The sequence below is a fragment of the Augochlora pura genome, chromosome 3 (assembly GCF_028453695.1).
Source record: "Augochlora pura isolate Apur16 chromosome 3, APUR_v2.2.1, whole genome shotgun sequence".
NCBI classification, from domain to species: Eukaryota; Metazoa; Arthropoda; class Insecta; order Hymenoptera; family Halictidae; genus Augochlora; species Augochlora pura.
The window spans coordinates 23,256,834-23,284,192 of NC_135774.1; the positions used below are offsets into that span (position 1 = coordinate 23,256,834).

The window sequence follows — 27,359 nt, forward strand, 5'->3', positions numbered from 1 at the left end:
CCTCGCGTCGTAAACAACATAAACATAATACAGCCCGGCCAGCCCCGTGGACCACACCCGGTGTATACTCGGCTGCGATCATTTTTGTGCGACCAACACTCTACCGTCCACGAACATTCCGATACCTTGCGGAGCCTAATCGAGAGCTCTCTATCATTACAATCACGCAAATTTATTGCACAAGGGCCGACTGATATTCTTGAAACTTTATTGTAGAAAAAAAGGAATAGATGTCTATTGTGACTATTATAGTCCATAATAGGTTGCGGAAGGTATAAATACAAAAAATTATGCATTTCAAAGTTCAATGTTCTGTATTAACGATACATTATCATATCATATCATGTATCCTCAGGTACAACCACTAAATGTAAGACCAGCATCTGTCGAACAACGGTCAGTTTTAGAACTTTTGAAGTTTCTATCGATTTGTAAATGTTGGTGGAACTTATCACGGCCTCATCATTCACGTGTGTTATAATGTCGCCAGTTCGTAGACCTCCTCTGAAAATTTATAAACGATAATTTATGTTCGGTTTACTGTTTTCTATAATAAGGTACCTTGATTCACATATACGTACATATCAGCCGGCGATCCAGCGATTACCTTGCAAATTAGAACACCGTGTCGAATACACTGGGGAATTCCTTCGAGTCTCTGTTGCAGTTCAAAGAGTAAATTAGGCGCTAAGGTGAGCATAGTAATTCCCAGGTACCGACTCCTAGGAACGTCCATTGTATTCTGAGCGCCTAATAATATATCGTCAGCTGTATTAATTGTTCCTATGTGAAATACAATTATCATAATGTTTTACCTCTGCTGCTTCTACGCATTTCTGCCTTTTTTAAGAAATCCTTGGCATAATCAATAGGAATCGCAAAGGAAATTCCAGCTGTTACTCTCATTGCATTTATACCAATTGCTTCACCATTCAAATTGACCAATGGTCCACCGGAATTGCCAAACTGAAAAGTTGCAATATTTAATGAAGAGGTGAACTATGATTCAACAGTGACAAGTAATGAAAAAATTCTAACAGTAATTGCAGCATCTGTTTGAATATAACCCATCTGTTTATTGTAAAGACCAAGCTCTTCGCTTGGTCTATTTACAGTACTTATAACTCCACTAGTTATTGTGTTGCTTAAAGCAAGTGGGGATCCAATAGCAACTACAAATTCACCTGGTCGTATAGTAGACGAGTTACCTAGTTTCATTACCGGTAGATTAGTCTGTACAAGAAATAATTATTCTTGTAATATGTAAGCATAAAAATTCATGTATTACAATTTACAATAAATATCTGAACCTTGTTAATTCGCACAGTGGCAAGATCACTGTGCATATCAACATCTTCCACAATGCCAGTATAGGTGTTCCCATCATGAAGGCGTACCTGTGAAATAGATTCTTTGAAAACTTCTGAAAAAATGTTGCTTAAGTTATTTTACATAAATCCAGTAAATAAAGATATATATGATATAATAATTACCTTAACAATTGTGTTTGGTTTATTAACAACTACATGGGCATTTGTTAAGATAAGACCGTTGGAATGAACAATGAAACCAGATCCATTGCTAACACTAGTTGGTTTACCTGTAAAGTAATCAAACCTATTTCTTAATTAATAATTATATGAAACAATAATAATTCAACATTTCGTACATAAACAATTTGTATCTACCTTTTAGTGTCCTTGATTTCGATGTAAACGACGGAAGGAGCTGAGATCTCTACGACATCCGCTATAAAATTGTATTTGTCCCTATTGTGATTAACATCTTCTACATTAATTGACTTTGCATTCACTATTGATATAAAATTGTTCTTCCATTTGTATAAAATATAACTGAATCCAGAGAAGAGGAAAGTATAGGTTAACACATATTTGGCAGTATCATTGGAAGTGGGACCATTTTGACGATTTGTAGAAAAAAATTTATATTTAGAATACTGATTTACAAACGGGAAAACTGCAACTTGTTTATACTGTAATTGATTTTTCTTAAAAACAATCCAAGGTACGCGCAACCAGAGGGCCGCCATGTTTCAAACAACCATTACAGTTTTATAAATTATCTAAATAATCCGCGCGCAAAACATAATTTCTTTTCGTAATATGGTATTGAAGAGTTCAAAGAATATTTTGAAAGCTACAGAAATTTTCTACATCCACTTGACACCACAAAAGACTATTTGTTGTTACTAATATAGAACAAATTTAATATTTCTTACAGCTACATATTCTTATCAAATACGTGTACCAAAAATGACATGAAATCCGTCAATTCAGATGTTTAAGAACTACTATGAACATACAACAATGTTCAAGAAACACTTTTTAATGTATATCATGTAGACAAAAATTATTTATTATTGTAAATATTAAGTACATATACTTCTTGTTGCTTATTTTATAAAATTCCTCGTAAAGTAAGGTACAAATCATCTGTTACTGAAAACATAAAAATAGCGCCATTACATGTAGTGACAAAATACTCAAATTAATAGACAAAATTACCGACTGCAAATATTTTTTAAAATATTACGTGACGCTACTGTATCTGTTCTAGAATGTGTTTACTCTGTCGGTAAATTTATCTACTAGTTTGAACATTTTATAACTACGTGTAATGGCGCTATTTATATATTAAGGCAACGGTTCTCAACTATACTCTACTTTGTTATAAAAAAAAAAACTTTATTTATAACGTTGTTATGAACATATTTTTCTTCGATAATAATTTTTTTACAAATTTAAAGTATTATGTAAGTATTATTTGGTTTTCTTAACATTTTTTATTTTAATTACGCCATTCTTTTTTAACTTTATTCCTCCTTTAAGTTTTTTACCTATCAATTGTTTTTTTTGTACTTTCTCTTTTAGTTTGCGTATATCATTGGCCTTTTTTCTTTTTACCATTATTTTAGACTCTGTATCATCACTATTCTTCCGCTTCTTAAGTTTTTTATTTGATGCTGTGTCTGAGGTCTCATCAATAACGTTGCATTCTTTCTCCGTATGACCTATATAAAGAAAAGAATTAGCTATTTGAATTTATATGCTTTATTCTATATACATAACAAACATGATACATACCAAATTCATTGCATTTAAAACATTTTCCATGCACTTGCGGTCTCTCTCCACATACATGTTGAACAACAACACATCTATTACAAGTTTCACAATGTTTCCAATATGATTTCACACATCTCTCACAAATATCACAATGTTTATACGTGGAACCATTCTTTGAGGTACAGTTTTCACACTTTTTACAGTGCTTATTCTCTTCAGAAACCCATCTTTGGCATTTCTTGCAGTACTTGTAACCATCCGACTTAGGTAGTTGAAACAAATGCAATGGTATATTCGTGAAAATCCTAATGGGCGAAGGGAGCTTCTTATTCTTGGGGTTTCCCACAAAAAGAGAATGATTCTCGTAACATACTTTGTAATCTGTTAGCTTCAAATCCTTCAAACCTCCAGCTATTCCAGGTGGGTTACTTTTCTGTTTCATTACAGATTCCATAAAATATGGAAATATAAAAATAATTTTCAAACAATCTTCTTCATTTTCTATATTATTCCACTTTTTATGAAGATCAGAAAGCCTTTTTATAGTCCACGATATTGCTTCTACTCTGCTACCAAATGGTGGATCACATATTAAGTATGTGTCTCTACCTCCATTTTGCATCATAAAATCTTTAAACACTTGAACAGAACTTTCATGGAAAAAGTGATTGTTTAGTAGATTGTACCAACAATAATTTAATGGTCCAAAAAAATTATGCTGCAATATAAAAAAATATAAATAATTTAGTTTGTTTAGACTTCTATATAAAGAGTGAGTCAACCAAATGTCACCTAAATATCTGCCTTATTTATTATTATTCATAGTAAATAAGGTACATGTTTAGATAATTCCATTTAGTCAAAACACCCTGTATCATCTTGTGAAATTCAGTGAACTTACAAATCTTCCATCAAAATCCAATAAGAGAGAAGACATTTTATCTTCATATTTATCTGATATATATTCGTGAATTTTTGGTGTACCAATGCAAAGAACTTGCTTCGCACCACAGTTCACAAGCATATTTACTATGTCCTCTGTAGATTTCTTTGAAAAGAAATATTGAGCTTCCCGTTTTGAATTTTCTAAAGGCTTTAAAAACTCTGTCGGATATTTCATTTCATGATCAGTGATACCTCTTTTTATGTCATGATCCTTGTGTTTGTCATCTGTATGACTGGAATGGAACAGTTTGTCGCAAGTATGACAATAATTCCTTTTTTCCGCTGACAGTGCGAGTATCTCATGGAGCAATAAATACAATGACCTATGACGATAACGGGAAGTAAACGCTTTCCGTTCATTTTCCCATTTAATTGTCTGCTCTTTTGTTAATTGCTCCCCTTCGTTTAAGTGAAATTTACACAGCTTTCTTTCGCGACACGCTGCACATACGTAGAATTTCTCCAATTTATCATCTTCATATTTACCAAATAATAAAGTTGGCCCTGTACAAGAAATAATATCGACTTAAAACTTTATTTTCAAAAACACGAAAAAATTAGAATAATATTACCATGTGCACATTGTGGGTGTTTGCTTGGATCGGACCAAAAGCATTCCATTTCCTTTGCTCGATTGAAAGAATGTCAACAAATGATTTAAAAATAAATAATCACATCAACGTTGTCCGAACACGGAGAGTGTAAATCTTATTGTTAATATTTATTATCGTGTTTTATTGTTCATATTCACTACTACAGAGAAAACAGTTATCGATGGTTATGAGCTTCAAAACCAAGTTATCTCGCGATCAATCGATACGTGTGACGATAGTCGATCTATTAGAAATCGAATATCGAAAGTTTAAATTTAAATTTTACCAAAAATTATGAATTGAAAATTACAGAGTAGTTACTGCGATTTTATAAACTTTAATAACGTAAAATATTTAATACCTCCAGGAAGGATAAAAATATGTAGAGTAAAGTTCACAGTATTTTATTTGAATATTTTTCTACAAGTGCTATTTTATTTGCTGTATCACATGTACATATTTATATATGTTTCCGAAAATGTAATTGCTAGTATGTATATAAGGCAAGTTAAGCCTCTATAGACTATAAACAATTTCGTGCGTTGTTTATCAGGATTGTTTATAATTGTCCTATTGTAAAAATACACATAATATTACATGTTACAACGTTTTGAATACTCAAAACTTTTAATTGGACCATACATTGCCTCATTAGGAAAAACGAACAACAAAATATATAGTTTCGTATCTCTTCAATGATTTATAATACTGCATCAATAAATAAGTATTTTATGTATCGTTAAAAACATTCAAAATAAGCTAATATACACGGAATGGATATAATCGGTCATGAAATCTAAATAATAAATTCAACTAAATGGAGGAAACCATTTCAACAGATATTCTTATTTAAAGCATCCCTAAATGGTTTACAGAACTTATACACTTTATTTTTAACTTGCCTAACATTTTTGTAGGCTGTGTACATTCTGCTAGATTATATCACAGACTATTATTTGCGATTGAAAAAAACATTCACTAGAAAAACTCTTACTTGTAACTCTCCTACATATTAGTGCAACTATCAAATGTTTACAGTACATTACAAATAAATTAAGTTATTTACATACAATAAATCAGCTATCTAAATTCGCGGGTTCGGGTCGTTCTAGTGTACATTGTCGTAAACATAGTAATAAGTAACAACATACACTTCATCACAATTTAAATATACATTGTATATGCAAACTTTGACTATAGTTGATTGAGTACAATAATGTACATGATATATCATAGCTATACAAATGTATGAATGTTGTAATTGTACCACTGATCTTTGGAACTATTTATGTACGTTGATATTGGAAGTTTTGAGTAAAAACAGGTCTTTTTTGTACGTTCAAAATAAATATTAAGCTTGCCCCGTTTTTATGATTAAGTAATACTTCTAAAGGTTTCATTGCTATTTTTTCATTCTTGGCTACTTCGTTTTATTTCAACATAATTATCAACACTTGTTTGCACATTGTACAGACTTCTAAAAGGAATATTTACTTCGCACTATACTTTCGTTTAATTAGCAGTATTAACATTATACGCTAAGCTATACTTAAGTAACTTTTTGTATTTACATAATTGACTACAAAGCTTCTTTGCTTATCTTGCTGCAGAAATAAATTTTCGATCTTTCAACACTTACGAGATTTAAAATATCGTATACTCATCTGAATAGATAAACTTATAAAAAAGTTCAGGTGCCATTCATACAATAAATAAATAACGTTTGGTATACTGAGAAAATTTAATTATGCAGCAAAGACTGGAATCAAAGAACGCTGGAATTAAATTTCATCGTATAAGCACACTGTTTTAGTAAATTCACAATTTAAGTTTCTAACATCCAAATGCAACAACGGTCAGAATCCATTTCATTAAATCGTTACAAATTCCATTAAGGTGAAAATTCGATATAAATATGCGAAAAGCATTTTGCAAATCGTCATTCAATCTAAGAACAAATGTCTAATTTGCCCTTATTATACATATGTAGAGTAATAGGTAATTTGTAAGACACACCGAGAGACTTGATGTTGATTAAATATTGACCACATTGTACTTCATAGAAGGTAACAGTTACGAGAATACATAGGAAATGTTTAACGATAGCCACTTCTTTTGCAAAAACTTTTTAGCAAGATGGCAGTAATACAAAACAATCGATGGAGTCAAAAATGTGCACTATGATTTGAAAATTCGACTTCGTTATGAGACAGTCTCTAGTAAATACCAATAGCAACGAGAAGTACATGTATCAATTCCAATGCCGAAGTCAACGTTCGCCTGTGTTAACTTGTCAATTGTATCCCTAAATTGTGAATTACAATCACATTGCTAGACATTCAAATTCCAGGTATTATAAGAGCTATAAAAAACTTACAAAGCAATCAGCTTAGATTGACAAGTACCCCACCTTTCTTGTAATTTCTGACGTTGTTCTACATGGTGGTCCGACAGGTTTTTTAATAAACTTCCCTGTCCCGTTTTCAATTTTCTAGGATCTAAATTTGCTCCTAATGTTTGTACGCCTTTAGCGAATTTCGAGAATGGCGATAAAATATCTTTGGCCGTGGATGAAACTGGGCTTGCAGCGACAGCGATATTAGTTTTTATAGATTTCAAAGCGGATTCACTTTGAGAAGATGTGATGCTCAAAGTCAAATCTTGTTCCGAGGTAGATCTTTTTTTATCCTGCAACCTGTCTGTTTGCAAATTATCGCTATTCATGTTGTTAAGCATCAATCTACTTTCCATTGCCTCAGACGAGTGACTAATATTTTTTGTAAGATTTAATGTCGAGGGCGGGGCCATCCTCTCGTTATCATCAACCAAACTGTCAGTCATATTCTGGATTGTTATTTCTGGTGTCGTTGCTGCAGTCGTCTGAGGAGAAGCACTTAAAGTGCTTGTCCCAAATACTGGGTTTTGAACCTGTAAGTTAGATTTTTGATCAGGCATATTATTAGGTCGTGTTATCAAATCGTGATCTTCATTGTTTTCATCAGGCTCCACCACATCAGCATTTTTCACGCCCATTATGATACCAATAGATGGAGTGTAAGCTTCCATTAAATTCTTATCATGGCTAAAGTTTTCTGGTTTTTCTAAGGGGCCAGACGGTATACAAATACTCTCATCATCACTACTGCTACTGCTGTTATTACGCTTTCGTTGTATTTTCCCGGATATATCTCTACCACCAACCGTAAAGGTGGGTTTTGCAGATGGTTCAGATTTTTTGCCTATGTTTTTTGCTATGTCGATCGGTTTCCTAGCACTAAAACTATGACTGAGTTTGTTTAATTTACTGAAATGTTCTGACATATTATTCAAAGCTTTTGTTCCTATAAGAAATGTTGTAGGATATTATTTACATGAGCAATGGTAAATTATATTATTTGTAAAGAAACATATACCTGCACTTTTAAGAGCTAACAACTGTGTTTCTGAAACGTTCCTGGTCAACTCTGGAAAGGATGAAAGATCTAGGAGACCCGTAGATCCTTTAACATTAACTAGCTTACTCTTTCGTCTATCTATTGTTACATCTATTGCTATAGGAATATTTTGTAAACCTGACATTTCTATTGCAACAGCAAAAGTTTCACAGATTGCTCTTAAAGACTCTAAAACATATAAATTAATATATCATTTGTCTAAGAATTAAATATCAAATAAAAACTTGTGTTTATACCTGTGCTTTCCTCTTCAGTTTTTATGACAGCCATATTATTAAAAAACTGTAAATTTGTACTGCGAAACATGTGAAAATAACCAGTTTCATTGGTTACTTTGTAATTGATTCTAATGCAGTAAAAATGTTTATTTTTAAACAAAGAAACTAAACTCTCAGACTTTCCACATTCGATCAGTACAATATCCTCCAGTGAAACTTTTTGGTAATTTGTGACTTTGTCGATCTGGTCATCATAATCAGCCACATAATAACAGTCTTTTGTTAAAATAAGAATAGTATCCATTTCCGTTTCTGTTGGGTCTCCAGTTCTATTTATAGAAGAGATTGTGACCACAAATTAGTCTACGATACTTTAAAAAAATCCATCCTGTGATATAAAATGCATTACATACACTGGATCTGCATCTATAAGACTCCAGCTGCCTAGAATAACTTCTGGGTCAGGTACAAGTAGTTTCTTGCAATCCTCTATTAATAGTTTCACATGAATTGCAGTTGCTGCATTATCTTCTTCTTCTGTGCGTTCTTGAAATACTTCCTCATTCACTGAATTCCCTAACATCATATCAATAGTTGCCTGTCTATAAACATCTCTGAAGCGATTTAAGTAATATCTGAAAAAGAAGATCGATGTAAAAGCATGCGAATTCTAAATATCATGATAAATTAAAGTAGTAAGAGATTGTCTCGTAAAGATAAAGGGATACATTTTAGGATTTAGAACAAACTTAAAAACAAGCACCTGACATGCAATAGAAGCTTTGCCATGCATCAAAAAACAATTTTTAAATATCATATTAGATAGAAGTTTACACTATCATTATGTATCTTATTGTTGGACACTATATACTGACAATGTTTAATGTTCAGAGTAATACTTTATGTATTTCGATTTGAAATCTTTGTACACAAAGCTTCGAACGAACCTTACTAAATAATACATAGCTCTGGCATAAAGAAATTCAGGATAGGTAGCAAGTTGAAGCTCTATGCTTGTCGTTATCATGGGAATTATCTCATTGCAGCAATTATCAAAGATGTCTAAATAGTGCAACCAATTGGTATTCAGGTCATTAACGTTGATGGGATTCCCTAGCAAGATATCTATTGCCACCTGACGTATGTCATCCATAAAGTGTTGTCGAAAATATCTATAGGAAAATGAAAGGATAGTGTCAGGGTTCTATGCATGTATAGAGAAAACGGTATTTAAATGATGATCGTATTAACATTATCAAATGGAACAGCTTGTAATAATTTATTTGTATAGAAAAAAAAATTACAGCACTCGAAAGGACTTTTTTTTAACCATATGATAATGTGTTGTGTAGGATGTGTAAATGAGAGTGATGATCTAATGCAATGCAGGGCATGTATCATAATGGCTGTCCGATTGTACCTGTTTGCAGAATTCATGCCATCTTTCATTAACCCAGTAAATTTTCTTTCCCCTGTTCTCGTGTAATCTCCCTATAATCAGTAAGAAACTACATATCATAAAAGTTAAGAAGCCGATACAGTTTCGATTATGATCAATGGAGAACCAATGAGAAAAGGAACTACCAAAGTACAAACCTTCAAAGCATTTGTTCCAGCATATTGTTTACTAATAATATCGCCATTATTGGCCCAAAGCAATTGAAATGTCTGCTTGATATTTGTTGGTAGCGTACCGTCTGGCGGTATTAGTCCTAGTTTGGAAAACTGCATTTCCATTATAGCTTTACCCAGAGCAGTTTGCACCACATTCGTCCTATCTAAACAATCTATGCAATTCACCCGAAACACTCCCTTCTGCATGCAAATTGTTCCTTGTTTATCACGCCAACAGTACCCCATGTCTGTCAGTACTGTAGCCAATGCATTGATCAGGATAGACACATTTTCAAAATGCATTCCTCGACTATGTTAGGCACAAAGATATATTTAGCAACAATTCAAAATACATTAAGCTAAAACCTTAGTATGTTCTTACCAATATTCATGAAAATCAAACGATGTATATGTCATGTCTGGATGATTGTAATTTATTACATGATTACTGTAAACTTCCCAAACAATTTTCTCCTTGCCAGTTTGTTCTACAAGATTGACAATACAAACTGGACCATACAATTGAAGTTCTTCTGTAAAATGTTTCTCAAATGCCACCTGTGTTTCCGTTTCACCTAGAATATTACGCACAATTACTTTAATTCGTCTAATTGTCGATCATGTTAATTAATTACCTCTATCTATATGTGGTGGAGGTTTATATTTATAGCCAGGTTGAGACCAGTATACAGGCACGCTGCCTCGAACTTGTACAAAAGACATTTGATGGTCGTGATACCACACTAACTGCTCTGTTTCTACATAATTTGCACATTTACCATCATCATCCACCCCACGTCGTTTGTACCTTTGTCATTACAGAAAAAATATTATTTCATCAATCATTAAATGACACAGTTATAAGTACAAAAGATAATCACCGTGTTCCAGCACGAAATCTACTTCTCCTTGATATAACAGCTAAATTAAAGGTCTCATGTTGAGATTGACCATCAAAACCAACTTCTACTTTACATCTCTCTATCTGCACATATCCTTGGATAACAGGTAAAATCCAACAATCTGCTTTATCTGTCTGGAAAAGTAAGATATTTTATAAGAACATGAAACTTTTAAAACAGCAGACGAAATTTTTAATGATTCTAACTTTTAGATTAATTATATCCTGCAGCATGTGTTTATTCCAGAAAAATCTGTCATCTACTCTTTGCCAAAGTGGTTTATCCAATTCTACATTTAGTCTTGATTCTGTATTGCAAAGTCGTTGTAGGCTGTTAGTAATATCACCAGTTTGACAATAATAGAAAGAATCTGTTTCTGAGAAAACTTTGTGTAATTCTTCAAGAATCCTCTTCTCAAATCGTTCTTTATCCTTTACAATACTTCGTTTAGATACGGTAGATTTTACCTGGGAGTAATTCTAAATTACTTTTACATTCTGTTGGTGACTAACATCATACAATACTTTAAATTAGAAGTACCTGAGATGTTGCTAGTGCAGCTGCTTGTTGTGTAGTATTTTTTATAGTATTGGTTGCACTCTTAATGGTTCCCCATGTCTTGGCAAAAGCTGCTTTCTGTGGCACGTCAAACAAACTACTTTGACTCTTTTTCTTTGGCAGATTCTGATGTTTTTTACATGCCAGGAGTCCAATGTCATTATTTTCTGAGCCAAGATGTAAAAATGTAATAGATTTAATCTTGTATACAATGTGACCTCCATATAATTCTCCAGCTGGTGAAACTTCTTTAATCAGCATTAAACGAGGTTCCAACACTGATGGTTGTTCTATTTTTCCAATGATCCCATAAAATATTCCCAAACATTCTAAGTCATTTGGAGAGGCCCATTCCCAATCTGTAGATAAATTTATAAACAATGATAATTAAAAGTATGTGTAACTTGAAACCATAAATTTTACCTATAATTAAATTACTGAAACGTCTGTCATGCATTTACATAATTAACAGCCTATAGCTATTGCAAACAAAAACACAATCTACCACCAACATATGTATTTCCCTACGTGTATTAATCTAGTAGTAATGATTTAGTCGTTGGTTAACGTATAAATAACGCTCTTATTGTGTCAAGTAATACCAGGTACTTTGGCTCATAGAATGAATTAGTGCAAAATTATTTTGCTTGTGTTTCACAGAGATCTATAACGATTATATGTGAGAATTATAAATTGGGAATTGGAACGTGTATTCCGTTTGACGTGCGAACGTATACGAACTTCTACCAAAGATGTACATGTACATATATACCCACCCGATTTCGCAGAAAATTCACCCGTAAATTTGTCACACCACAGACTATATTGCTCTTTCACGAAAATAAAATGCGTGTCAGTGCGAAACAGTTCCATTCTTCTGTTTTATCTGCGGGAAGATGATTTCCGGACTGCATGTGTAATGTTAGCACTCTCGATTGCTCTCGATAGTCCACCTACGATGGACGAATCGCCATCTTACTCCTGCGTGCGCGACTAACAATACAGTCTGTTTCACGAAACGTCGACACAGGGTACATACATGTATGTGTACATACATCTCTTATAATGACCTGCGTCTTCGATCAGAGTGTAGATGGTGATATGGATATGTATTCAGCAATTTATTTGTTGCAGATCACAGCCGATATTAAGATTTTACATGGAAATTTTTCAACTGTTGTTTACAGAACAATAATGAAATTTTAAATTACTTATTCAAGGACTATATTATATATTTCATTGAAAAAAAGGTTAATAACTTTAGAAAAAAATAAGTCAGACTAGTTTATAGTACAAAGGCTTTATTTAGATTATCTTTGATTACACATTTTGTACATATTTCATGTAACTCATAAGTACATCATAAATACAAAGAAGCATGTGAAAATATGCGAATTTATGCAGTGTAGCATGAAAACTTGAAGCGCTGTAAATAACGATTAATTAAGATCATTATCCATCATTAAGATCATCGTTCAATGGAAGAATACTGAAAATTTCTATATGTTTCTAAGCATTATATATGCCTTCATCCTTTTCATCCTTCTCTTTATACAGAATTCAATGTTTCTTGTCATCGTTATCTTTACGGTAGTTAATGATGGATTCTAAATGGTTTCTAAATAGTGAGAAGATTCATAAAATTTAACAAGTACTTAACATTTTCAATAAGTTTACTCATTGTTGGTCTCATTTCTTCTTTCTTGTTTAGCTTTCTTAGCTTTATATTCCTCCCATTTCCTGTGATTGAGAGTTTGAAAGTCATCAACTTTAGCTATTAATTTTAAATACTCTGATAACTTCAGTAACTCCCTATCTTTGTTTCTAGTAAGATGTGCATGTCTGAAAGGCTTTATTCTCAATCCGGATTGTGGATTCATAATGAAATTCCTCCTAATGTCGTCAAACATTATGGTGTTTTTTGCAGAGAACTGTTTATACTTTCCCCAGATAATACCAAGAGGCTTCACTCCAACTAAACCATACTTTGGTGTGAGAACAGAGATCATAGCTAAAGAGTCAAGGTGGAATGCTATTTTGTAATGAGGATGGCTCGAAACTCCAAGTAACTTCATCTTCTCATTGATCCACCTCATGCTAGTTGCTGACCAAATTACTATATCGTAATCTACATAAGCTTCCATTAGAAACTCATGGAGATAAGGTCGCATCAACTCTACTCCACTTTCTGCAGTTGATCTATGATCGAAAAGGGTATAGTCTATATCCAATACCAAAAGCTTCTTTCCTTCCCTAAGCGGATTTAATTCTGTGATGGAATAGTGTTCAATTCTCTTTTGAATTTTGGAAAGATAAATCTCTGCATTCTCAATTTCCACTTCTTCTTCCTCGATATCTAAATCGTTAACTACATCCGGCATATCTTTCGGTGCATGACTTACTTCTGCAATGTCCTCTTCAGTGGATCCCATTAGCATAAGTTTGAAGCCTGGCCTCAGGCCCAATTTCCCTATGATATCTGCATCCTGAGCTGCTTTGCCTGGTGGAGAGAAAGATTCTATAGATACTTGATCAATTTTCAAATTGTTTAGAAAACTGTTTCATGCAAATTTCCAACATCACAGCAAACACTCAAAATTAATGAAAAAGAATAGGGTGTCATCAAAATACTAATGTTACTCCGAAAAAAAATGATGGCCGAGACAAACATAAAGACAGTTCAAAACATAACCTTTGAACTTGAGGTTCAACAACTTTTGACGTTCGGGGAGAACGCCCGTTTGCTTGTGTATACGTTCTTTTAAAGATAAGACAGTGTCATCACGTTGTATATCCGGAAGCTCGTATTCTTTTCCGCTCCATTTGACAATAATCTTTACTTCACCTTCCATTCTTCTGAATATAATGACGCGACACCAAACGATGCGTATATACTACGAAATCATTGCCTGCGCACGTACTACGTTTCACTGTAGTGGAATAGTAAATCCAAACAACCACATTCGTACGTTGCGGCTGGCACCATATATTACATTATGTACATATATGTACAAATATGACATACATATGTATCTCAGACTTGAGATTAACATAGACGTTTAATGCAATACCATTTTTTGTTTATAGTCCTAATTTATTGACGCTATTAAAAATAATATTTATTGAGGATACACACATAACAGTATGAGATTCTACCCCTAGTTACCTCCAGGCCGCAGCTTAATTCATTAGCGAGAGTCGACATAGAAATTTGTTTGCTCTGATTGGCTGATGATTCATTGCTGAGCCAAGGTCTATTGTGAATTGGATACGTAGTAAAGTGATGGGAATGTATGCGTTAGCTTAGGGAGTACACATGTTTTTTCTGTGCCATATTATACAGTAATGGGACAACGGGACTTATTCCTACACGCTTTTCTTACTTCCTAAGCTGGCGTGCATATTCCCATGCACAGTGAATCCTGTCTCAGCACTGAATTGTCAGTTAAACAGAGCAAAAAAATTTCTATATCATCCCTCACTATCGAATCAGGTTGCGGCCTGAAGGTATGCAGGGAGTAGATCGCATTACTATAATAAGGATAACTTCTACGTACGTATTATATGGTTTTAGACTATACATTGAATTTTAAGATAACCTGCAAAAATATTTACACAGCATTATTATGAATAAAGAAAAAACACTGTAAATAAATTCGTATTAAATATTTCGGTTAAGTCTTAAAACAACAACATGGAGAAACAAAGTGAACTCGTGGTCTGCGTACCTGGTAATTGTATGCAAACATTTAATGGACAAAAAATTAAATTGAAAAATAAAAATGAGTGTTCTCTTATTTGTAACAGGTCAAAGACTATGTGCTTCCGATAAAATTAATATATCTGGACCTGGAACTTACGAACAACAAGGTTACATTTATTCCAAACTTGCAGGTGTTGTTAAATTGGTACCACAAGAAAATGTATGGTTATATTACTAAAATTATATCTCTTATTTATATATGACATAATTCTGTTATTACAATGTGTTTGTATATTTTAGACACATACAATCGAAGTTCATGGCATAACAGAACAAAGTATTGTTCCTGCACCTGGCGATATAGTAACTGCAATGATCACTATTGTTAATCAAAGGTTTTGTAAGTGCAGTATAAAATGCGTAGGTGATATTGTATTAACAAGACCTTACAGAGGGATTTTAAGGAAAGAAGATGTTCGTGCAATAGACAAAGATAATATTCAAATGTATAAATGTTTTAGACCTGGAGATATTATTCTTGCTAGAGTTGTATCCTTCTTTGTTATATTTACATATTTACATTATAGATTTATATATTTCCTTATACAATTAATAGTTACCAATGACAGAAGCACACACTTACCAATTAAGTACTGCAGAAAATGAATTAGGTGTAGTAATAGCACATAGTGAAGAAGGTAAGTTATTAAGTGATTTTATTGTCATTAATAATCTAGCAATTAGATAAGAAATCATATCTGTATTATCAACGATAACTATTTTATAGGTGTAGCTATGGTACCTATAAGTTGGACACAAATGCAGTGTCCTAAAACATTACGTAAGGAACATCGTAAAGTCGCAAAAGTAGTTCCTGAACATATTGTTACAGAATAATAATACATAACAATACACTTTTTATTCTTACTTTCTGTAAAACGTACAATAAATAAATTAAATTATATTTACTATAACATATTTACTTTAACACTTTGTAATCGGACCACTTTCCCGCCGAATCGCGCCGTAAAGCGGGCATTTTTCACACTTCTTCGCGTCAAAATAGTCTTTGCGTAAAATAGTTATGTATATCTTTGAACAAACTCGCCTTTGTTTACACGTTTCCCGCGCCCTACCGCCAGACAAGGAAGAATGAATTTAGTCGTCACCCGCGCTTCAGTACTAAGAGCTGACAAACGAGTTTACGCGTTTCCCGCCTACAATGTGTTAATATAATTGAAACCCTACAAACTACAATTATTGTGATATTACAGTATCGATTTTATCGACAAACATTTCTGTAAGGTTCGAAAAAGAAATACATGAGGGCGCATCATAATGTTGCAATCACATCAGTGTTTCACAGTTTGAATCTAAATTTTTTAAATACTGTATAAAATACATAAACATTTTAAAAACAAATTCACAAGAAAATGGCTGATGAACGAAATTTTCGTTCCTCCTATTATGAAAAGGTAAACATATGCAAAGTATCTGCTATTTCGATTTGTATACAATATAACCAATTCACGATCTCTTATTTTCTTTATTGTAAAACATAGGTGGGGTTCCGTAGTGTTGAAGAGAAAAGATCCTTGGAAATATTGTTAAAAGAACATCCTTTTGATAAAGCAAAATTGAAACAATTTTGTTTGCGATTTACAGTACCAACAATATACAGAAATTTCTTATGGAAAATATTGTTAGACGTAATTCCAGTTTATGTAGAAAGCCATGAGTTTATAATGAACCAGAGAAAGGCGGAGTTCCAGGATTTACAGAAAGCTCTGAAAGTTACCAAGATTATGGATGATTACACAAAGCCACATTTAATGTTTCTGACAATGTGGTTGTTACGCAATAGAAAAGCGAAACTTGACATGAGTGCTCAGCTAGAAATTCCTCTTCATAGGTATCTATTTCAAAGTTCATTATAGAAGTAAAATTTATCATTTTATTATGTTTATTAATAGATGTAGTCATTTCAGAGCTATGAGTAGAATGGCTGAAACCTTATGGCACATTATAGATATTGATTCCAACGAAGAAAAACTTGTAGATACATATTGGATACTATGTGGTCTTCTAGATCAAGTGCAAAAATTTCAGAAGGAAGTTAATAGGTTGCAGGAATGTACATGTACTTTATTAGAAAAAGAAGATCCAGAACTTTATAAACATCTTGTTGAGATTGAAGCACTTCATAACATTCCATATGATGTTTGGTTTTGTTCATGTTTTGCAGGGACCATATCTGATGGTTCTATAGTAAAGTATGTCTATCTAAGATATTTTAACAAAGGATCAGTCTTGGGCATTATTCAAATAATATATGTCAAAATTAAATTAGTTGAAATAATTCATTATTTCAAGTTATGTTTTTTGTTATTGTAAACAAAATGTGCTCAAGTCTGCAAGAAATTCTGAGAATAAGTGAGCAAAAATTCATTCTTTTATTTGTTGTAGAATTTGGGACAAAATAGCTGTGGGTGCACACAGAATTTTAATTTTTGTTACTGTAGTAACATTAACAACTTTAAGGAGGCTTTTACTGCGATGTGAAAACATAGATAGTATATTGGACACTATTAGCAATGTACAAAATTAATTAAATGCATGAAACGTTGATAAAATGTAAAATTGAAAACATCGCGAAATAACACAATAATGTTCTTTTTTAGATATCAGAAGAGAGTTCAGAGGTAATTGTCAATAAGGCAATTGAATCTTGGCAGCAAAGTGGTACAACATTAACAACTATTTCGCAAACTGTTTAAGAAAAACTAAAATAATATCAATATATATTTTTGTTGAAAAAATAAAACTGTAAATATGTAAATAAATTCTTGTGTAATATGTGAAAATTTATATTTGTAGAACATGTGTTCTTGTATCTTAAAAATAATTATTTTTATTAATGCATTCGTCATACATTTTACATATACAATTACTTAATTTATTGAGGTGTTAAGTCTTAAATTGGACTTTATATTCCTAATATTGTGATTCTTTTGTTTCCTCTTTTTGCAATGTTATATTACAACAGTGTTAATGTACGCCAGTGTATAAGAGCAAGTTAATCAATAATTTTTAACTCAGGCAACCACATACAAATATTTTATGGCTGTATTCTCCAAGAAATGTATTGTGTAACGCGTTCACATTAATATAGATTGTTCGTCGTGAACATTAAAATAATTCTGTTGCGTGTTTCAAACTTGTGCAATTATAGTGGAATTTCATTCCATGGTGTACCTTAACAACAACATACAAACAATATTAAATTTCGATATGCATAGCACTTTTTTTCTTAATATCAGCATAATTCCAAGCAATGGAACAGTATTGATAGTTTAAAATTTTCCAAAAATTAGTTGGAACTTTCTTTTGAATGTTTATAAAAGAAATAATGCATCGCAATTTTATGTACATTTTTTTTCTAATTTAGAAAATAGAAAGATTCTTGGAGAAGAGTGAGATCATACAAGATTTTATTTCTTGCTCACGCATTGCACGATATTTCATGGGCTTTCCTACTGCTTTCTAGTATTAATTTTTTTTTAATAGATTTTTTGCAACTATTCACTCTTTGGTTTTTAAAGGGTACTTGACTATCCTCTTTTTACCTCTTGAATACCTTTCAACAAATGGCAGCAATAACTAAAAAAATCTTACAAGCAACGTAGTTGCATTTGATCCAAATATCTTGAAGAAATTTCCTAGTCGCCTGTCAAATCATTTTAGCAGTGTACAGAAATTTCAACGCAAAATCGAATTTTGTCATCATAAATCAATTTTAAATAATGTTAGCAAATCTTAATTAAATTCAAAAACTTTATACTATGGCAATGCACATATAGTTCTGCGGACACTAATTCTCTCATAAAATTACAAGTGAAATGCACAAATACACTACACTATTGTTGTATTTCCTTAACATCAATGACTCCAATTTATAACATGCACATCTTTTAACATTAAGGAAACGCTGTATGCGCTCAATTAATAATGTTTGCAACATTCTCGATCGGAATCTATCACTGCCATCGAATACGGCAAATTACGTATTTTGTTATATAAATTGTTTTTTCCTTTCCGGTTAAGGCCATTGCATTCATTCTGCTGACGTCTAATTATTAAAATAAATATTTTATGCAAAGAAAAATAGTTAACGTATTTTACAAACGTCGGCTAACTTCTCACTAGGTATTATATGCAACTGAAATCTTATTTTCTATTTCTTCAGCTACTTAGTATCATTTACAATGTCTGTTCACTCTTTTTCAACTATTCCACTCATCTCTCTCCCTAATTTTCAAAATGTTTGCTTAAAACAAAGGAATGCATGAAAAAAATGAAACAAAAATACACATTCACAAATAAATAGTACTTCGTTATTTTTTCAGATATGAATCACAAAATTATGGAAAAAATTGGGTCTCGTGATATGTGTGATAAAAGTAACAGGTGCTCTTGCTCTAAATTACAAAAAAAAAAACGGAAAAACTGTCAGAAATGAGTGACGTAATGATAAGGATTCGACATAAAAAGTTCAATAATTATTTGTTATAAATCTAGTAAAAATACTGGTTACAACTTTCATTCGTTTCACCGTTATATGCTATCGGCAAGCTACACAAACTAGGAGCCACTGATAAATGTATCAAGTTGTCCAGTGCTTGATTTGGTACAAATTTATATTATAATCTCCATTAAAAGGGATAAAAAAAAGAACGTCTTTTTGGATGTAACGAAATAATTAAATAGACTGAACGCAATTTTCAACTCGGTCTACGTATTATAAAAAAAAGCATTGCTCATAAAACTTTTTCAGAACCTAAATATTTAAGTGGATCAATAATTCTAAAGTTCAAACTTAAGTTATTGACTTAAAGATATAGTATAATACAATATAGACAGCTTTTTGAAAAGTTGGTGCACTTGATAGTAACGATTGTTTCTCTAAACATAGAGTTTCGTCACTGGGCAAGGATACGTATCCCTCTTTCTTGCAGTGTCTTGTTTCAATTTTGATAGTAGCTATAGAGCAGCAGAGTTGCAATTGTCGACTAGAGGTGACAGCGGTCCTATTTTTCCTTTGCCGCTTCCCAATTTGTCCGCCTCATAGTGTACATCCAAAGATAAACCTTAAATTATGAATAAGGAAGAAAGGATAATTTAGTACAAATATTTCGAATATGTTCAACATAATATATACATGGAAATATTTTAAGTACGTATCTAGATACAATTTCAATTACATTAATCTGTATTCAGCAACAATATTATTTTGACGAACTAATTTGAACGAAACGAGTCAGACTCTTAACATAACTAACAACCTTTAACGTACATTTCTGATATGCGTATTTACCGGAGGGCCTCCGGGAGGTGGATGGATGATGTAACGGTCCTGTTGGCATTGTATTTGATTCGGGTATAAATGCAGCTACCAGTAATGCACATATCACAAGTAATGCACCAAACACAAATGGTGGCCCTGGTATAAGCTGAAAATATTATTTTTTTTTAGTTTTAACAATATATTATTCTCAGTTAACTACTTCTGTGAAATTTAATATAAAAAATATTTCACTTCTAACGAAACGTACCTGGGTTGCTAGCTGTGGTATAATATCAGGATGTTGTGTGGCAGTTCCTGTTTTATTATTTTCATCTAAAGGGGATGATTTAACAGGAAGGGGAGAATTATCGTTGAGATCAACGCGAAACAGATAAAAGATTACTCCAAACATTGCAGGGCCAAGACCATTACATAATCCACGCATTCCAGTTACCATGCCTTGTACCAAACCCTGCTTATCGGCATCCGAATGCATGGATATGAATGCAGAAATTGCAGGATATGTGATACTTGACACAGAGGCAAGTACACCAGCAACCCACAACATCCTAAAAATGCAAATGATGGTAAACAAAGTTGAAATGTTTTTTAATCTATGTAAAACAAATAAGAGAATACTACCATGTTTGCGAACCAAAGCCAAACCACATAAGTTGTAACATTTCAAATAAGAGGCCCAACATTATAGTATGTTTACTGCCAAGTGTCTTTATTAACACACCTAGGAGACTTTGAGCTCCAACGCTTAAGATTCCTACTACAGCAATAAAAAATGCTACCATCAAAGCAGTGAATCCCATAACTTTAGTCAAATAGACAAATATACAACTATATTGTCCTGCTTCAGGAAGATAGCTCAGGAACACAGTAATACACAACATTAAGATAGTATGATCTTTACCAACCTGAAACATAATAATTAACATTTACCTATTTTGAATTCATTCTAAGACAAATATTTCATTTTCATGCGTTTCGAATTCGCAAAATATGTCTGAAATAGAATTACACGAATTCCTAATTGTCAAGGTGTACCTATTTTTACACACAACTTCGCTAATTTGGATTGATTTCAAGTGCATTCCCTTCATATATATTGTTATGAATCACTTACCTTTCCAAGGTAGGCAAAAGGATCTGCCTGCTCCCAAGATATTGGTGCTGGTGGACGAGCTTTTTCAGGCAAACTTTCAGGTACAGCCACTAATATAAAAAACACATCCAACACTGCGATAGCAGTTGCCAATGCAACCACAAGATTTTCTCCATACTTTTTCATGATATAATCTCCTAATGCTGGGCTTATTACCATACTTGCAGCAAAAGTTGCAGATACCTAACAAAATATATTTATGAAACGAAATATCTGTATGAAGAATTATGTTTTTGTATCTTTGACATTATGATACCTACCATACCATATGCAGCAGATCTTTGATGTTCTTCTGTTACATCGGCGACATATGCAAACACCACTGAGAATGTGCAAGCAAAGACACCACTGATGGAGATCATAGCAAAGAACCACCATGTATTAATGCTCATTAGAGGAATCGGCGCACATGTAAAGGCTACTGTGATAAGTAGAAAGAACTTTCGTCCCCATACATCAGACAAAGCACCAATTAATGGCGCAGAAAGAAATGATAAGATCCCTTTAATGCCCATTATTAAGCCATTCATCAGGAACGTATGATTTGGAAATGTGATATTCAATACAGAGATAACAGGCATGGTTAATAAACCCCATGCAAAAAATTCCAAAAATATTACAACCAGAGCATGGTACACGCTTGCCTCTCCGACACCAGAACTCTGGAAAAAGAAATAATAGATCATTTCACACATGTTTCTTTTGACAATCAATTAATACACAATTCATAAGCAGCCATGATATCTATGTGTTGTACCCAGCAAGTGAGGAACAATAAAAACATTATTGTACGAAAAAACGGAAGTATAATATTTCTCAGATTTCATCAAATCTACAAGCACTTTGCAAATCGTGACAGCTGACCTTAAGATGCCTGTAGCATTGCTGAGCAAATGTAAGAGGAGGTGTGAGTTTAGCAATAGCATGTTCTTGGCTGTTGTGAATTTCAGAACAAGAGGGGCCCAGGCCCTCTGCTCCACCTTTTGCCCCAGGGGGCATGACCCCTAAGAATTGCTACTATATATATCTTTCCATACTTATCATTCTATCAATTTTTTCTTTTATCAGTTGTTCAGATCCATATAATACTGTAACGAATAACCTTCACTTAGCACCATATCAGTTTTTAGTCATTCAATATAATCTTCATTAATTAATCTTCATTAATTAAAGATTATTATTACTGTGCTTCTTTAATTGTAGATTTATATATTAATTCCAATCAAAAGCTCTATTACAGTATTTCAGCATCTTGTTTGTTTTGTTAAATATTTCAGTTGTGTATTCAGCTTCTGTATTTGCTTCTATACATATCCTTATAGTATTTCATACATCATTTCATCTAACAAATTATAATACATTGTTTTCTTATATATTTCATATAGATTACATTATTCTTAATTGTACGTATGTATAAAATAATTGAATCAGTAACTGCAACAAGCTTCTTTTGTATCATTGTAAGACTACATTCTCATTATCATTAGTTGCATTGTTAACAAAAGTTGGAAACAATCAGCTTAAGGACATATAACAAAATATTGTGCATTAGGATATTTTAGAAAAGTTACATTGGTGGATTAAGTAAGTTTGATGGCATTGTTCACTTTTCTTTTTCCTGTTAATTCTATAAACTTCCTCCTTCATAGTTATTTGTAAGTATATTTCAAATTCTTGATCCATTCGAAGATCTAGCCTCCATTATTGTTTCTTTCTTAAATACGTCTTTTAAAGATATAAAATCACAGAATCTCATTTCTATCAAAGAAAACATCCAGATTCGACCATCATAAATATATATACATATATATATATATATATTTATATACATACATATATATTTCTTTTCTCGTCATGCATACAAATTTGTGTAATGCTTCAACGGTCTTATCACATGCTGTAGTTTTTTCAAAAGTACTACATTGTGTTTAAAGCTCTGAACAATTCCAAGAATTCTTTTTCTTTACATAGTGCCACTTGAGCATTTTTGTTTCAACCATTTTTCTCGGTCATGGTTATCAATAATTCGACCAATAAAAAATTTGTTAGAAGCATCTTGAAAAAATATATCATTTAATCGAATATCGCGCAGTTATGTAAAAATATTGAAGAAACTAGCAGAAGATAGTGTAATTTTAAAATTTTTATGAAAATTTGTTCAATAAAATGTTGCATTGAGCGCGTGTCAAAAGAATGGTATGATCGGTGACAGATATAAACTGATACATCGAGTGGAATACACCTTCGCAATTTCAATGTTTTTCGATGTCATAACTTATTGTCAACACTTCTTCCTTGTGATTTTGAAAAATGTGTATATCACTAACGCTTTTTGCGATCTGACAATCGTCACTTAAATCTTTTTTATGTAACCATTCGAAATTTTTGAGGAAATCCCGAACCACTGCATTGCAACCCTACTAGCGATATCCCCCTACTTTTCGCGATACACGCTATAGCCTTTCCGTCGTAACATCACATTGAATCTAACCTAAAAATATATCCGCAAATTATAATGTACTATTTATCACTAAATTTCAAAAATTTCATGATTGATGAAAAATTATTACACTTCAAAATATTTTAAATTAAACGTCCTTTGTTGCCCGCTATATTTCAAAATAATAATATTATTTGTCAACTGTTCATTGTTGGAATTTGATCAATACGCGTAAGACCGATATCGCTTGTAGAACTTGTACATATATAATTCTAAGAAAAAAAGTAATAACTCAATATCGTTATAATAACAAAAAAATATATGTTTCGATAGAACAAAATGAACATCAGGTTTATTAACATAAATATGGATCTTATGGATTCAAAAGATAAATCGTAATCATGATTACAGTTTTCAATAACACGTTTTCCACAAATTCATGTTTTCTAAAATTCTAATAATAATCTTATAATAATCGTGATAATATTTCTGATCTGTGTAATTAATAAGTATATAAATCTTTCAAAGGTATATTTTATATTTAATAGAGTTAATTATGATAAATATAGAGCTTACCATATTATTTCTCCAAAAGCGCGTGCACTTTATATAATATTGTAAAATACAATTTAAATTTAATGTTTATACATCTATTTCGTATGTTTTCAATTTGAAGAATCCATAATCAAAAGAAACAATAACAAAGATAAAGAGCTAAATATATATTCTTATAATTGTTGTACAGGAGTGTTCATTTCAATGTTACAGAAAGCAGCAGTATAGATAACAGCCAATGATTAAAATGTGGTAATGATTCATAAAGCTAAGGAAAATTAGAAAAGATAAAATTACATAGAGTCTGTAGAAATATTATATCATAGGTGTTCACGTATAAGATAACTTTGCCAAATGTTATCTTAAGCAAGACACAAGATACTCCAAAGACTGCCACCTATTTGTTCCAAACTATCTCTTGTCTTACCACGTTACAGATAAAAATGTAACAAAGAAGCTGGTGGCATGTTATAATACAATGATATAGTAAAATACAAGGAATGTATAGAAATCGAAGATGTCTGATATACATTATATATAAACATTAACAGAATTATTATTTCATTGCCATATGTTACAATCTGTGCTTTCTGTATTAACTTTCAAGATTCACAGAAAATGCACACTTAAATTAGAAACATATTTAATTTGGCAATATACCATTCAGAAAATCTCAAATATTCTCTACGTAATGGGTGAATTACATTTTACAACAATCCTTCATATGAAAATGGATGTCGTTAACAGACATACATGAAAATGAACAAAGATTCAGTCAGCCATGTGTCAATGCTATGTAATTACAATGTAATCACGCTAAAACTCACACAGAGTCTCGCCAGTCCTGCACGATAAAACAGTGAAATAGCATCTAACGCGAAATATTGTTGTTATTTTCTATTTTATGCACTACATGACAGAAGATAAACGCAGAATATTATATCACCACAAATGTCATGCTTCGAACGAAAAATTCGTACTTACTTTCAACGCGAAACTCAGAGAAAATATATATACGTATAGAGAGAAAAAGGATCAAAGTGTAACTTAAAAATCTAAAAGATATTAAACTGAATTGTTCAATACCGTAATGACCCCATCCTTAATAATGAATTTTCGGCTTCGTACGATCATGCCCACGACCTTCTTTGAGACCTTGGCGGGCATATTCACGCACTGCGCGCACAGACTCTTTCGCTTTTTCAGTTTCATTAATTCCTAAAAATTCGATGACACGGTGTGAGTCATTTTTCTGTGATACCCCTCACACGGACACTAAAAAGCAAATCCAGCTTCAAATTGTTCTTGGGTTTGTATCTACATAATGTAACAATCCACAGTTAACCATGTCCGCAGACTAATACAGACTATCAGGTAAGTGCAATATACGATACTGAGAATATAGAATGGAAAGTGAAATGATTATAAAATTTGTATGCGCAGCAAGCGCCACTAAGCGTTCATTCAGTGAAACATTTTAATTTAACCCTTAGCATGTATATATCTGCTAAAGTAATACATAACAAAATTCAATTAGACATCAAGAAGATAATGTAAAAAGAATATTTAGATAGAAATGACGCAATAATTACGTAATTATCAAAATTAATTTAGCTTAAAAAGCGAACAGAACCGCCATCTTGCAGTGGAAATACTGGATTATAAAATCAAAGAAATGTAAAAATCTGTACATTACAGACATAAGGCTGTCGGTCTTAAATTAGTTATTGTAATCTTAATCTACAACTTTACACCGAAAAATCTTGTAAGTATTATGCTGTTTTGCATGAGTTCATAAAAAATTATTTGACCAGGGATTACAGAAATGCTGTAGCTATACAGTGTTTCTTCAATTAAGTAAAAACTTAACAATGAATCATGGATAACAGGAAAATAGTATAATAGAGCCTCGCCATATTAGCCGCATATGGGCCCAAAACCCTCAGTGATATAGACGCAGGTACAGAATCTGCTCTTCTTTGATTGGCTGACGATTTACAATAAGGCAGCCCAGCGGGTTACTATGGTGAGGCATTATTGTAATCCTGACGCGGAGTAAAAATTGATCATTCAATATCGCCGATTAATTATTGAAATGTTGAGCATATGAACGATAATAACATAGAATCAAATCATATTATGCAGTTAATTAAAATAGTCAATAACACTTCAATTAAACTTTAAATACATTTTGCGAAACTATAATTCATATTTCATATTTAATTTTGTTCGTTTCAATATTACGTAGAGGACTTAATTTTTGCTTCAGGGAAATGATATGAAACCGTGTCGATGAGTACCTCTTCTTTCTGAGCGTTTTTATCCCTATCATTTTAATACATTTTCAGCCCGCGCAGGTGATTTAGAAAAAGAACGTGAAATGATCGCGAGAGACAAAATAAAAGCAGCATGATCTATATGTAGTGTTCACACGGTAACACAACTCCTCTTTATCCGCTTGCGATTTCATTCTATTCGCGCATTCGCCTGGTGGCTTCATCTGAGATACTTGGTGCGATATTTGACTTGTATTTTTCGCTCCGTAGAATTCTTGACCACACAGAACAACGTAATTTTGAACGTCTTAAAAAGGCGATTATTTTTGCAATTATTAAAATTTTTGAAAATCCGTAAGCTACACTGTAGGTAATACTTTCTAGTTCATGAATCTACAAAATTTCGTTCATTTAGCTATCCCCGTACTTGTCAACTGGAACGACCAGCAATCAATATTTTAATCTACAAAGTCTTCCATTAGCAATGAATAATTTC

At 32.4% G+C, this 27,359-nt stretch overlaps 7 protein-coding genes across 18 annotated transcripts; 2 read left to right on the plus strand and 5 right to left on the minus strand.

Moving 5' to 3' along the window:
* Window positions 1-308: 308 nt before the first annotated feature.
* Htra2 (HTRA2-related serine protease) lies at window positions 309-2,224 on the minus strand. Its single transcript, XM_078176529.1, has 7 exons — window positions 1,689-2,224; window positions 1,494-1,617; window positions 1,311-1,397; window positions 1,039-1,233; window positions 816-966; window positions 582-750; window positions 309-504 (listed from the first exon to the last, which is right to left on the minus strand). Exons 1-7 carry the CDS (start codon window positions 2,048-2,050, stop codon window positions 342-344), a joined length of 1,251 nt encoding a protein of 416 aa, XP_078032655.1. The 5' UTR covers window positions 2,051-2,224; the 3' UTR covers window positions 309-341.
* Window positions 1,494-4,813, minus strand: LOC144467638 (rRNA N(6)-adenosine-methyltransferase ZCCHC4). Its single transcript, XM_078176528.1, has 5 exons — window positions 4,604-4,813; window positions 3,988-4,535; window positions 3,105-3,804; window positions 2,398-3,031; window positions 1,494-1,600 (listed from the first exon to the last, which is right to left on the minus strand). The coding sequence occupies exons 1-4, from the start codon at window positions 4,650-4,652 to the stop codon at window positions 2,781-2,783; spliced, it is 1,548 nt and encodes a 515-aa protein (XP_078032654.1). The 5' UTR covers window positions 4,653-4,813; the 3' UTR covers window positions 1,494-1,600; window positions 2,398-2,780.
* Window positions 4,814-5,017: 204 nt separating this feature from the next.
* Sp3 (phosphatidylinositide phosphatase spermathreecae) lies at window positions 5,018-12,485 on the minus strand. 2 transcript variants are annotated; one of them, XM_078177303.1, is made up of 13 exons: window positions 12,148-12,485; window positions 11,354-11,730; window positions 11,020-11,280; window positions 10,793-10,947; window positions 10,547-10,719; window positions 10,294-10,486; window positions 9,894-10,221; window positions 9,718-9,788; window positions 9,245-9,469; window positions 8,711-8,932; window positions 8,316-8,626; window positions 8,038-8,247; window positions 5,018-7,965 (listed from the first exon to the last, which is right to left on the minus strand). In XM_078177303.1, the coding sequence occupies exons 1-13, from the start codon at window positions 12,242-12,244 to the stop codon at window positions 6,998-7,000; spliced, it is 3,591 nt and encodes a 1,196-aa protein (XP_078033429.1). In that variant the 5' UTR covers window positions 12,245-12,485; the 3' UTR covers window positions 5,018-6,997. The 2 variants fall into 2 exon arrangements, with proteins under 2 accessions (XP_078033429.1, XP_078033430.1); XM_078177304.1 differs by lacking the exon at window positions 9,245-9,469 and having other exon boundaries at window positions 12,148-12,419.
* Window positions 12,486-12,655: 170 nt separating this feature from the next.
* On the minus strand, window positions 12,656-14,326 carry Ublcp1 (Ubiquitin-like domain-containing C-terminal domain phosphatase 1). Its single transcript, XM_078177308.1, has 2 exons — window positions 14,064-14,326; window positions 12,656-13,871 (listed from the first exon to the last, which is right to left on the minus strand). The coding sequence occupies exons 1-2, from the start codon at window positions 14,221-14,223 to the stop codon at window positions 13,045-13,047; spliced, it is 987 nt and encodes a 328-aa protein (XP_078033434.1). The 5' UTR covers window positions 14,224-14,326; the 3' UTR covers window positions 12,656-13,044.
* A 285-nt stretch (window positions 14,327-14,611) lies between these two features.
* On the plus strand, window positions 14,612-16,052 carry Csl4 (exosome component 1 Csl4). 7 transcript variants are annotated; one of them, XM_078177315.1, is made up of 6 exons: window positions 14,612-14,924; window positions 14,991-15,108; window positions 15,179-15,294; window positions 15,375-15,623; window positions 15,691-15,772; window positions 15,862-16,052. In XM_078177315.1, exons 2-6 carry the CDS (start codon window positions 15,066-15,068, stop codon window positions 15,969-15,971), a joined length of 600 nt encoding a protein of 199 aa, XP_078033441.1. In that variant the 5' UTR covers window positions 14,612-14,924; window positions 14,991-15,065; the 3' UTR covers window positions 15,972-16,052. The 7 variants fall into 7 exon arrangements, with proteins under 7 accessions (XP_078033441.1, XP_078033442.1, XP_078033440.1 ...); XM_078177316.1 differs by having other exon boundaries at window positions 15,051-15,108; XM_078177314.1 differs by having other exon boundaries at window positions 14,612-14,878; window positions 14,946-15,108.
* Window positions 16,053-16,187: 135 nt separating this feature from the next.
* On the plus strand, window positions 16,188-18,252 carry Tbc1d7 (TBC1 domain family member 7). 3 transcript variants are annotated; one of them, XM_078177310.1, is made up of 5 exons: window positions 16,188-16,549; window positions 16,637-16,986; window positions 17,048-17,347; window positions 17,541-17,670; window positions 17,756-18,252. In XM_078177310.1, exons 1-5 carry the CDS (start codon window positions 16,508-16,510, stop codon window positions 17,849-17,851), a joined length of 918 nt encoding a protein of 305 aa, XP_078033436.1. In that variant the 5' UTR covers window positions 16,188-16,507; the 3' UTR covers window positions 17,852-18,252. The 3 variants fall into 3 exon arrangements, with proteins under 3 accessions (XP_078033436.1, XP_078033437.1, XP_078033438.1); XM_078177311.1 differs by having other exon boundaries at window positions 17,054-17,347; XM_078177312.1 differs by having other exon boundaries at window positions 17,063-17,347.
* On the minus strand, window positions 17,960-25,979 carry LOC144468112 (hippocampus abundant transcript 1 protein). Of its 3 annotated transcripts, none has more exons than XM_078177307.1 (8): window positions 25,674-25,979; window positions 22,457-22,680; window positions 21,853-22,254; window positions 21,554-21,775; window positions 21,061-21,344; window positions 20,687-20,987; window positions 20,449-20,584; window positions 17,960-20,221 (listed from the first exon to the last, which is right to left on the minus strand). In XM_078177307.1, exons 2-8 carry the CDS (start codon window positions 22,589-22,591, stop codon window positions 20,115-20,117), a joined length of 1,587 nt encoding a protein of 528 aa, XP_078033433.1. In that variant the 5' UTR covers window positions 22,592-22,680; window positions 25,674-25,979; the 3' UTR covers window positions 17,960-20,114. The 3 variants fall into 3 exon arrangements, with proteins under 3 accessions (XP_078033433.1, XP_078033431.1, XP_078033432.1); XM_078177305.1 differs by having other exon boundaries at window positions 20,428-20,584; XM_078177306.1 differs by lacking the exon at window positions 22,457-22,680 and having other exon boundaries at window positions 20,428-20,584; window positions 25,674-25,978.
* Between the last annotated feature and the right edge of the window lie 1,380 nt (window positions 25,980-27,359).

Excerpts from the sequence above, each read along its gene's own strand:
- Htra2 (XM_078176529.1), bottom strand. The coding sequence starts at position 2,050 with ATGGCGGCCCTCTGGTTGCGCGTACCTTGGATTGTTTTTAAGAAAAAT. Across the intron at positions 1,618-1,688 it reads GAAATCAAGGACACTAAAAG|GTTTGATTACTTTACAGGTA; the intron begins GTAGATACAAAT and ends ATTAAGAAATAG. Across the intron at positions 505-581 it reads GCTGGATCGCCGGCTGATAT|AGGAGGTCTACGAACTGGCG; the intron begins GTACGTATATGT and ends ATAAATTTTCAG.
- LOC144467638 (XM_078176528.1), bottom strand. The coding sequence starts at position 4,652 with ATGGAATGCTTTTGGTCCGATCCAAGCAAACACCCACAATGTGCACAT. Across the intron at positions 4,536-4,603 it reads ACACCCACAATGTGCACATG|GGCCAACTTTATTATTTGGT; the intron begins GTAATATTATTC and ends TTTCTTGTACAG. Across the intron at positions 3,805-3,987 it reads TGGATTTTGATGGAAGATTT|CATAATTTTTTTGGACCATT; the intron begins GTAAGTTCACTG and ends TTTATATTGCAG.
- Sp3 (XM_078177303.1), bottom strand. The coding sequence starts at position 12,244 with ATGGAACTGTTTCGCACTGACACGCATTTTATTTTCGTGAAAGAGCAA. Across the intron at positions 10,487-10,546 it reads TCCACCACATATAGATAGAG|GTGAAACGGAAACACAGGTG; the intron begins GTAATTAATTAA and ends GTAATATTCTAG. Across the intron at positions 8,248-8,315 it reads AACTGAAGAGGAAAGCACAG|AGTCTTTAAGAGCAATCTGT; the intron begins GTATAAACACAA and ends TATATGTTTTAG.
- Ublcp1 (XM_078177308.1), bottom strand. The coding sequence starts at position 14,223 with ATGGAAGGTGAAGTAAAGATTATTGTCAAATGGAGCGGAAAAGAATAC. Across the intron at positions 13,872-14,063 it reads GTTGAACCTCAAGTTCAAAG|GCAAAGCAGCTCAGGATGCA; the intron begins GTTATGTTTTGA and ends TCTCTCCACCAG.
- Csl4 (XM_078177315.1), top strand. The coding sequence starts at position 15,066 with ATGGAGAAACAAAGTGAACTCGTGGTCTGCGTACCTGGTAATT. Across the intron at positions 15,295-15,374 it reads AATTGGTACCACAAGAAAAT|ACACATACAATCGAAGTTCA; the intron begins GTATGGTTATAT and ends TGTATATTTTAG. Across the intron at positions 15,624-15,690 it reads ATATTATTCTTGCTAGAGTT|TTACCAATGACAGAAGCACA; the intron begins GTATCCTTCTTT and ends TACAATTAATAG.
- Tbc1d7 (XM_078177310.1), top strand. The coding sequence starts at position 16,508 with ATGGCTGATGAACGAAATTTTCGTTCCTCCTATTATGAAAAG. Across the intron at positions 16,987-17,047 it reads CTAGAAATTCCTCTTCATAG|ATGTAGTCATTTCAGAGCTA; the intron begins GTATCTATTTCA and ends GTTTATTAATAG. Across the intron at positions 17,671-17,755 it reads TATTGGACACTATTAGCAAT|ATATCAGAAGAGAGTTCAGA; the intron begins GTACAAAATTAA and ends GTTCTTTTTTAG.
- LOC144468112 (XM_078177305.1), bottom strand. The coding sequence starts at position 22,591 with ATGCCCCCTGGGGCAAAAGGTGGAGCAGAGGGCCTGGGCCCCTCTTGT. Across the intron at positions 21,345-21,553 it reads CTTTTGCCTACCTTGGAAAG|GTTGGTAAAGATCATACTAT; the intron begins GTAAGTGATTCA and ends ATTATGTTTCAG. Across the intron at positions 20,222-20,427 it reads TAAATACGCATATCAGAAAT|GTTTATCTTTGGATGTACAC; the intron begins GTACGTTAAAGG and ends TCATAATTTAAG.